At 33.6% G+C, this 11,256-nt stretch overlaps 1 protein-coding gene across 4 annotated transcripts; it reads left to right on the top strand.

Moving 5' to 3' along the window:
• The first annotated feature begins 4,722 nt into the window (after positions 1 to 4,722).
• On the top strand, positions 4,723 to 9,738 carry LOC120354436. Of its 4 annotated transcripts, XR_005573018.1 has the most exons (6): positions 4,723 to 5,017; positions 5,670 to 5,771; positions 6,248 to 6,334; positions 6,719 to 6,946; positions 8,243 to 8,741; positions 9,685 to 9,738. XR_005573018.1 is itself a non-coding variant. In XM_039441605.1 (3 exons), exons 1-3 carry the CDS (start codon positions 4,914 to 4,916, stop codon positions 6,267 to 6,269), a joined length of 228 nt encoding a protein of 75 aa, XP_039297539.1. In that variant the 5' UTR covers positions 4,723 to 4,913; the 3' UTR covers positions 6,270 to 6,629. The 4 variants fall into 4 exon arrangements, 1 of the variants encoding a protein (XP_039297539.1); XR_005573019.1 differs by lacking the exon at positions 6,248 to 6,334; XR_005573017.1 differs by lacking the exons at positions 6,248 to 6,334; positions 6,719 to 6,946.
• Positions 9,739 to 11,256: the final 1,518 nt, after the last annotated feature.

Genomic DNA, 11,256 nt, shown 5'->3' with positions numbered 1-11,256 from the left:
GTACAAATAATTTAAATAATATGTATGATCAGTGCAATGTAAGCATCATAATAATGATCATGAAATAAAAATATTCATCTTATTCAATTTTTGACTGAAGTCTAATCAATTCAACTAGTAAGCTTGATCAGTTCAATTTCAAAAAGTAATCATTATAATATTCATTTATTCAAAATATACACATCTTATTCAATTCTTAACTGAACCCTAATCATTTAATATCACATTATGAATGCATGTAATATGAAGACATCTATTGGAAATTAGTTTTTCTCAGTAAAGTGAGAAATTTATTAGATAGTAGCATGCATTCAACCTAATCACTTCAAATAATTATATTTCTTGATTTCATAAAACAACATAGAAGTTGCTCAATTCAAATGAACATATCAATTTCAATGTAATCATCATATTCATGAACTCAAATATACATCTTATTAAATTTTTAACTGAACTCCAAAGTTGAATAGTTTCATTTCCTATATTACAATTCATTATCAAGAGATAATTCATGTTTGAAATTGTCTTTCAAATCTAATCAGATTCATCAATTTCTCACAATAAATTGAACTCTAATCATTTAATATCACAATGTGAATACATGTAATGTGAACAGATCTATTGGAAATTAGTTTATCTCAGTAAAGTAAGAAATTTATCAGATAGTAGCAAGCTTTTAGTAGCAAGCTTTCAACAAATTAATGACGACATATAAAGATTTAAAATTATCTGTTCACATTACAAGTTGATAATATTTGAAATAACTAACCTTTGAGGGTACAAAGTTGGTTTCCTCATCCTCCTCCTCCAGAAAGCGCAGCTTTCTCTTCCCCTGTTGCTTGTTGGAAATCATCGTGAGCGGTACACATCTCGGTGCCCACTCCAGATGAGATGGCGGAGTGTCTGGTACAATGATTCAATGATTTCCTCACTGCTCAACCCCCTCTCCACAAAGACACCACGGCTCTTCAGCGGTGAGTCCTTGCAGTCGGATGCAGCAGCGGGAGCAGCAGTGGTAGTGGTCGCTGGAAGCTTCTTCTTCTTCTGCTGTGCAGCTTGCGCTGCCCAGTAAGATGGGAAGGAAGTGCTTTGTTGAGGAGGAGGAGTATCTGGGAGAATGAGTCCATGATGACGAGGATATATGTAACATGACTAGTGCTCAAATGAAGCTGGCAAATCCAATAAGTGATACTTATATACTCATTCGTTTCTCTCTCTCTCTGTTTTAGGTTGAGTGAGAGATAGTGCATTTTCCCGCTTATCACATCCTTGACATACAAAAGCATTCTAACACGTACAGCAAGGTGCATTCAGAGAAAAAAAATATCAAATTCTCACAATGCACTAATATAAAATTTCTCAGTTCCAGATATAATATCTTGAATAACAATATTTCGAATGTGAGAGCAATGTAATATCAAATCTCCTCATTAATTTTCAATTAACATCACACAACTATGTTGACTTGCTAAATTTCTTCTCAATATTATTGCGATTTTCATTATGTTCGTTGATTTCACAGAGTTCAAGTGTGCAGTACTGCATAATCACTCCAGTCTTTGAGGAGGAAAGACGTATGAAGAACTAGTCTGAGAGTTGGAGTGTAACAAGAGAGAGAGACAGTACAGCACATCACATCATTCATTGCATGTAAGTATGATACAATTTTTTTTACTTTATTTTTCTAATCATGATTTTTTCAGAACTTACTCCTTTCCTGATAAATTAATACTACAATGCACCTATTCCTAACAAATCACTAATATCTCGATTTTGATTAGGAATTACTTCTACAACAGAGTGCATATTGTACAATATCCAGCTTGTTTACCCACAGCATCTTCTTCTTCTTCAACATTCGTCTTTTCTTTTCCATTATAGCTCATCTTTTTATATATACAAAACAGAACATGTATCACTTTTTCATAAGGATTTTCAATAATATATTTGCAATATACACATTGCAGATATGATTTCTCATGTAGAAAATATACATTTATTGCAAAATAGTCTGCTCTATTAATAAATACCGAGAGCTTGAATGGTTCTGGACGATGGAAAGTTAAAACTCGTTCTTCATATTGTCGTAGAATATTATTATCGAAATTCTCCTCTTCACATGAAATATTATCTTCTTTGCGCCATCCACAATTTGGACTGCATTGCTCATGTTCCTTACTAAGATCATCTGTTGACAACCAATTTTCTAAATATACTGAAAAAACACACATTGAACAACATCAGGTGCTCGCACAAATTTAAAACCCTGTTTAGCCATATTTTGAAGTGACAACCGACTCAATTCTAATTTCCAATGATTATCAAATATTAATAACCTCAATCGTTTGTACATGAAAATCTAATCCTGAGATAACATTTTTGCACTGTACTTGCAAAAAGTACTTTGCTTGTCAAATCACAACTGATTTTTAGGTTAATGTTTACTTGTTTTTATATCTAATTCTATGCCATAGTAATATATTCTTTGTTTGTTTTCAGCACCCTGCTAGTAGCAGAGATGGAGCACAGCAGAGAACGCAGGGTTAGAGGCATGAGTTCGCGTGCAATTCGCCATTGCATTTCCTTCGAAAACGTAGCACCTGACATTGAAAATGTGCTTGAAAACTCAAAAGCTCATGTTTTTGAGATAATAAGAGAACATGCTGCACATTTCGAAGGAAATGTGAAATGGTTCTTAGTATTAAATATATTATTGTATAAGATGGTAGTTTTAGAATCAGAGGAATCCGAAGCTGTTTCATCCATTGTGAATCTACATAGCTACTCGGCCATAGGCTTGAACGTCTTGGAGAGTTATGATGAATTGAATGAACATTTTATGTAAGTGGTTAGGAAAATTTTAAGTTCATTCGATAACTTTGTTCGATTTGGGAGTGGGTGGGTGTTGAAGAAGATTGACTCGCTTGATGTAAATGTGATTAGATATAATCCAATATACACAAGCAGTTATATTCAAACACCCCAGTTCATCAAGAATAAGAAATGTGTTATCAATGTCAAAAATCTCTCTGATAAAATGTGTTTTCTGTGGAGTGTTCTAGCCTATTTTCACCAGAAACCAAATAGGCAGACATTAACGGTGAAATATTTGAGCAAATTTGCTCACAGGCTGAACACTCATGGAGTTAATTTCCCAACCACTGATTGTGACATAAAGAAATTTGAAATTCTTAATACAGACATCGCAATTCATGTTATCGCGTATGACAACAAAAAGTTTTTCCCCTATTGAACAAGCATATTCCATACGCGTAAATACCAAATTAATCTTTTAATGTTGAAAGGCGATGCAGGAAAAACACATTTTTGTTTAATTAACACCGCGAACAAGAAAAACGGATTGTTGCGTCTTCATTCTCACCTTTCGAAAAATGCTCATCAAGTTGATGTTTGTAATTTCTTTTTTCACAGATTTACATCAGACAAAACAGTTAACCGGGATGGGAAAGCAAATTTGATGAGACATCCAGATCTTTGTTCAAAGTTCCAGTATCAGAGAACTTCGTACCCAAAACAAGGTGAGTCAATCAAATTTAAAAAACTCGGTTTGACTTTGAAGAAAAAGTATACAGTCTATGCGGATTTGTAAACATTTGTTGTGAATATGCACAGTAACGAATCTGATTGTGAGGATGTACCTATCACCAGAAGTTACACCAAGTCAATGGTTTGGCATTTCTCTTAATGTTTAAATGTTTATATGTTGTACATTTAATAGAATAGAAACGCGGTAATAGATTTTCATGAGATTTGGCAGGTATGCTCCTTTTTTAATTGCACGTCGACATATATACAAGAAGTTTGGAAATTTTGCATTTCAAGGATAATATAAAAGGAAAAAGGAGCTTCCTTCATACGCCAATATAAGAGTAAAAATCAGACTATAGAATTATTCATCATAAATCAGATGACAAGTGATTAAACAGATATGTGGAGAAGCCAGTCTATTGCTGTATTTCCAAAAGGTCTATAGTTTCTATCACGGTATTTAGATGAAAACGGTAGGGGTCATGGAATGTGTGCGCAGTGGCCAGCCAGCTAGATTGCATCATCGCCACCAACTGAGGTTTTTAACACCTATTGGCAATTTATGAAACTTATTTGTTAAAAACAGATGATTGGATATGAAATGACGTCAGCTACACGGGAAATTTAGCACAAACGTGCCTGTGACACCTACCGTCTACTTCTATAAACCGTGGTTTCAATCAGGTACTTGTGGATGAGAATAATGCGTGAGGTCTACTGTTCACAGAACTGCTAGTAACTTTTTGTTAAGGCGAAACACCACAGGCCCTAGTTCAAAAATTGCCACCACGTAGCGCTTTAAAATCATGCGAAATACCTTATGCTATTACTCGCTCACTATTAGAGTAAAACTTGTTTTGAAAACTGATTTATTCTTGTAATATCTATATCCATGCCGCTACCATGTCGATTTATTTTTATTTTTTATTTAAACAAAAATAAATTTTTCAATTTCAAAGGGATCCATTTTTTCAAGAAAAACAGGAAGTCATTTTGAAGATTTGATGATAAAAAATTTTTATCATTTTTCAGCTTGAAAATCGAACCAGTGGTTCCATCGGAATCATATTTACAAGTTTTATCTCTATGATTTTTTATGCGCTCCTACCCTCCACCCCATTCAAACGTCACTCAGGCACCTTCTACCCCAACACACAAGTCACTCACCCACCACCCCACCCGCAAGTCAGCCTTCATTCTTAGTGCTCAGGCTGGTCACAACTTTTCTTAGTTCTTCAGCTTGTTCACTTGTCATATTGACAGTGATCGTGGCTAGTCCTAGGACATAGTATTTCCAGACGCACTTCACATATAATTTAGATTTCCGTATTATATATGTTTCTCTGGCATTTTCGGCCGGTAAAATGGATTCAAGACATACGGTGAAGGGAAAGAAGAAGTTGGTTCTTTCAGCCAGGAGAATGAAAAGGCGGCTACCACCAGAATTTCATGCTAACAGACGTAGAAGGTTAGTTGATTTCATTTCATATAATTAGATAAATTAAAATGTCACGTACTTTAGGCCTACTATAATATGAAGCAAATCATGTTTTGAATAATTAATATTGTTATTATGTAAATATAATTATATTCTCAGTTCGTATTATCTCAAGAGAGGTATTTCGTTATGTATGTTTTTATGTTTGTTAATATGAACAAACGTCAACGTTATTGACAACGCTATTCGCATAATTATTCAAGATATATGTCTGAATGGATAGGTACATAGAGCAACCGGGTGATAGAAAAGCATGGCAAATTTGAATAGATCTTACAAAAGAAAAGTAACTCACAGTACACTATTATTTAAAAGTAATGTTTATAGTGAGGTGATACAAATGCGACTAGATATTTCAAGAATCGGTTTTGTACGATATTTTTGTTCAGAACATACTGTTAACGATGTGACCTAAATTGAATTTATAGACTAAACCTATTTTTAATTCTGTAATCTTATCTAAATTTAGGAGAAAAATAGCTCAATGTAAGCTCTTTTTTTCTCTCCTGATCATTGTGATTCCTGTGGAAATGAAGTACCAGTGAGAAGAGTGTAGAGAAATTGCAAATTATGTAGACTATATATGAAAAAATGTCTGCAAAGTGATTTTTGAACATTTCAGGATTGAAGAACAAACCTTATCGCTCGAAGCGCCTTCATCTTCCCAGGCTGACAGTGTTTCAGCAGATGCCATTTCTGTATCCACTGAGAACTTTCAACCCAGGTAAACTTTGTAATTTCAAGATTCGAATTTCCACAATCTCACTTGCATTATGTTACGACAGGTTAAGAATTTACAATGAATAGTTTGCGACTCACAACACTTTATATTCAACTTTGAAGAATTTATAAGCATCACTTATACATGAAGTGAATTAAATAGAGAAAATTGTGATTGGAAATGTTCCCGATCCCAATGCTCATTACTTCTAATAAAGTAATTAGATGCTAATATAGTAAAATGTATTCAATTAAAATTGTATGTCTCATGGTTGTCTGATCCTTTTCTATATTCCCTATAGGAATTCACCCTCCACCATAAATACAATTATACCCTTACGAAGACAATATTTAGTATCACAGTAGCCCATTCTCTGTGTTGGAAATATGAATTTACAAATCCATTTGCTTCATACACTTTCTTTTCATATCCCATAATCACAAGTTTCCAGAATAATTTTTTTCTAAATTTAATTGCAGTGCAACGTCAACTCCTAAATGAAAGAAGAGAAGACTACACAACAGAAAAGTACCAGTGCATTTGATGAAATTGAGATTACAGCAAAAGTAAGTAACTTAATAGTTTACAGAATATAATTATCAGCGAGTATAGTAAATTATTATTTCCCTCTATAAAAAGAAGTGAAGTTTTTTATGGTCCATATCCTTGTATCTACCAAACCACCGGTTATTTTTTGATAAATAAAAATAACAATTGAAAAAACGAATAAGCCAACACATACATTATAATATAAAAAACACATATTTGAATAATGATACTTGGAATAGACATTCACATTCAAAGTTATATAATATTATTTTCTATACAAACATAACGTTTCCAGGCATTTCTTTAACTATGATTCAATTATTCCCAAACTATATTCATTTAAAATTTAATTCAATGAGAATTAATACATCAGACCTATAAACTTTTCTTTTTTTGTAAAGGAAATCTAAAGGAGAAGAAAAATCAGGGCCATCAACATCTTCTTCCACCTTATAGTCAAACCTAAAAAAAAGCGTCCTTGATGGCACCTCTGATTTTGCTACAATTGTGCCACCATTCCCCTCAATTGGTCTACAACCAGCTTTGAACCATGAGATTGATACCACCTCAATGCGAAATAGTGGAGTTTCTTACGTGGAGAGTAACGTCTGTGATACTTTACTAACAAGGTATGTCATCATCTCAACTTACAACTAATTTCATATATACGAATATGGTGTTCTCTATACTTCCTAACAAGTAGAATGTATTTTGGTCACTGGTCCACTTTTTTCTATATTCTATTGTTTTTTCAACTGTTATATTTTCCAACTTTGTTGGATCAACCCACAATATTACTCATTGAGAAATATGATTTTGGACTAGTATTGTCTTGCAAGAGAAGATTCACAATAAGATCAATTTTATTAGAAGTTGAATGATTCAGCTAGGTTGTGTTGAAGGCGTTTGTAGATGCTAAACAAGAACGAGAATAATTTTTCATAGTTAATATTTGATACTTTTAGTAAGATAAATATTTTTTCAAGCTAGTATTTCGAAGCTAAAAAAACAATATAGCCTACAATATGAAAATAGCAATAATGACTCGATCACCTGACTAATTTATTTGAAATTTTAGTACAGTATAAATAAATTCCACACTAGTTTATAAGACTAATATTACTGGTTCATTCATGCAATAGGCGCCTCTTCCAAACCTGAAGAGACTTTCTGCACACCGTTCTACAACAGAAAATATTACAATGGGCTGAAGTGAGAAAGAGTGTGACAGGGATAGGGGAGAAAGCATGAAACTATCATTCGCCAAACGCGTTTCTCTCTCACAGCTGTATAGCTTCTCCAAACTTAGGGGTTGGAAGAGAGAGAAAGCGATTGTCAGAGAGAGTGCGAGTAAGGTTTTGTTTGGATTTGGAGTATTGCTTGTCATGTTGTTCTGTCTGCTGTGTCAATGGCTATATAATACAGTATACAGTTATATATGTGTGTCAATATGGAGTATAGTGTTATATAGTATATATATATATATATACTTCAGCTCAATTGGTAAGGGAGAAAGAATACATAGATACAAGATATTCACAGGCATACGATTATCATTTCTGAGAAAGATTATCGACATACTGTGATATATAAACCTACTCTTCATCGCTATAAACTTCAGAGAGAGAAGTTCATTCCAATACTAAAACTAAGTATAATTCCAAGTTGACATTTTTTGTAAAATGATATTGGCCTAATTACTATAGATCTAGAATTTGTCAAAGAGTCTCTATGCTCTCCTAGTTCTCTTTACGCACACAAAAGCAGACATAGGCGGAGAAACATTATTATGTCTGCTTACTCTGGCATGCCGAAGTTGATATTCTCCCCGTCTGTCTGCTGCTATGTGCGTGCGCCAATAAAATAAAAAATCTCAATCATTTTTCAACATGTTTCGATAATTAATCACCCCCATTTAATTACAGATATGATGAGTATCCAGATCTAATAGTTGAGCCGGATGGAAGACCACCCAAAGACGATTTTAATATTATTTCTGGCCGATTTATTGTGGACGGCAAACATCTTGTGCAAGAATTGAGATCTTTGGACTACCATAGATACGAGTGTGAAAAAAGTGATAATGGTTATATGACACTGGTGTCTTCAACTTCAAAATCATCAGAATGGACAATGAAGTTCGTTGTATGGACAGCTCCACGAACCAGCTGCCATAAATGCGTTTCAAGAAATGGAAGAAATTCAAGTTCAGCCTTGCGGTTTGTTTGTTGACAAAGAACATGACTTCTTGGCGGCTTCACCTGACGGACTGGTCGGAGGTGATAATCTGATTGAGGTGAAATGTCCGAAGTCTGCTGAAAACCTCACTATCAGCGAAGCCGTGATCAAAGTGAAATCATTCTGCTTGGAAAAACTACGTTGTGAAAACGTCCGTCTCAAGAAAACCACAATTATTATTACCAGGTAAATTCATAGGTAATTTTTGATATATCTAACCCACAATAACGGAAACTTTCAAAACCGTCATGAAATAAACGTGAGATGAGAAAAATAATTTTATTTATGACAGAAAAAACTCAAAAACTTGCCACTTAGGGATCAATATCGGGGCACCGAGCTTCGCTCTGGAGTACAAAAGCATATAAGCATAAACGCATAGTTTATCATATTCATAAGTGATAAGTGAGTGTTATTTTATTATTCAATTTGTTTTGTAAATAATCTAAGTTAGAACGTTTATGTTTTCAAATATTTGAACTGAAAATTTGACCTGAATTCAAGTGTATGGATCATAACCTACTTTTTGGAATATTTATAGTGTATAAATCAAAATTCGGGGAAGAAACCGTTTTGGGCTATGCCTGTTAGTCCTTCCCCAATCATTTTGGAGAATTGAGTTCTGTTTATCAATAAATAAATAAATAACAAGCGAAGCTCGGTGCCCCGATATTTTGTTACGGTAATCAATATTGCAAGCTAATACTTCTCATGGGATAAACTGATTGATTGCAATAGTTCAACAGCTGAACATAATTCTGTCTCACTCCTACACAGGCACTCCCATCTTCAGTTATTGACAGAGGGCTAAATTATCAGCTGTTTTACCAAGGATGAATAACTATTATCCTAGTTTGTCTACGTTTAATCATAGAGAAAATAATAATAGCGTAAATTATGCTATTGTTTCTCTCTGGTTTAATTCATCGAATTGACATTTGAAAGTGACAGTATTTTTCGAAAAATGTTGAGCAAGCCTAAATAACAAGATACAATAAGGTACTGGCTGATTCATTAAAAAAATTAGTAGCCCCTCATGATACCATAGGATGATAAATAGTTTCATACGTGCACGTTTACCTAACAATGTGTGGAATTTTCTAAGTTGGGCTGTTTCTTGATTTTTCAGGTGCAAGGGCAACTACATGTAGCTGAGAAAAAATCTGTTATTTTGTAGTATGGAAAAAAAAGATATCCATATTGAAAAGATCGAGAGGGGTGTTGGTTTTGGACCGAGAAGATGAAGAAAAAATTAATTTATTTCTACCATCACGCCTTGTTGCCAGAGATACTGGATCCTCGAACTTGTCGAAGTATGGCAATCAGGGAGCCATCAATCCCTTTTTCTCATTTTTAAATAAAGTCTCATTGAAAATTATCACATCTATTGGTTTTTTGTTTGTCCTTCTTGGTTCTTATAAAATAAACAGTTGTAATAACATTAAAAATTAAGAGCATGGATTAAAAACGTTGACCACACACCTTAAAGAGTAAAGACCTAAAGGTATATGAACGAACTTAATATAGTTAGAATTAAAATTAAATCAAGATAATAATATTTTTTCAACTTTACTGTATGAACAGAGATATTGTGGAATTTCTCCATATCAAGGTGAAATGAAAGCGATGTTGTCAGTTCCACATAATTTTTTTTTTTTTTGAACGAATAAACTAAACCAATATGGCTCAAATAAATGATGTGGAACTGACAATATCGCTCTTATTTCACTATTCTATTGAAATTATATACAAAAAATATTTGAAAATATCAGCAGTATGTACAACTTTTCTTATCATAAACTATTCCATCATTGTATACAAATCGAATTTATACGATTTCCAACTTGATTAACCTGTATATTTGCAGTTATTGAACGAAAGCTATAACATGATTTGACGACATTTATTGAGGATATAACCATACCTACTAAATAGAAAGCTATTACTAAGTAATAGCGGGTATTGAATCAGGGTAACATTGGAATTATTGTGTAAGAAAAAATGTGTGGTGACATCACCAAACCAGTTGATGGGTGTCTGTGTTTTGCGAGTAATCATACAGAATGTCTGTCGTTTATGTGTCAACACGTGATTTCAGCTGTCTGTCTTGAATTTTGATTCTGACTTATTCCATAATATATAAAGTATTCATAAAGTTCTATAAGTTACATTCACAAACACATGATGAGTAATATTATTATACGAATCGCGGATTTCAAAATTAGTACAATACTTCCTGAGTGAGTTTTACAGCTCGGGAGGTTCACTACAGTCATGTGAAGGAAAGAAAGACATTAGAGGTGTAGGTGGTGATAGACAAAGGATGAGCGGTGTGAAATGGGTAGGTGGTGACAACTATTGAGGGTTGAATTTGCAATGACAATGGAACTGAAAGAAGTTAGGACGAAGGACAATGCTATAGTAGGACAATGTTGACAGAAGAGGGCTCACCTTCATTGTTTTGATGTTTCAAAACTACACTCAAGTTCACACTACAGCTATTCATTTGTTTTATTTTTGTCATTGCACAATAATCGTAGAATTGTTGATTGAAACATTACGCAAAGAAATATATTTTGTGAATTGCAAACTTTGTCAATCACTCCCACAACAATAACCATGATAATGGTCACTGACTATAGATCCAAAGAAAGAAAGTTCTGAGACTAGTTAGAAAGGAAATGAGAAAGAGAGTGAGAGA

This window comes from Nilaparvata lugens, chromosome X (genome assembly GCF_014356525.2).
Source record: "Nilaparvata lugens isolate BPH chromosome X, ASM1435652v1, whole genome shotgun sequence".
Lineage (NCBI taxonomy): Eukaryota > Metazoa > Arthropoda > Insecta > Hemiptera > Delphacidae > Nilaparvata > Nilaparvata lugens.
The sequence above is the reverse complement of the archived record's forward strand: the minus strand, read 5'-3'. Positions and strand labels throughout refer to the sequence as shown.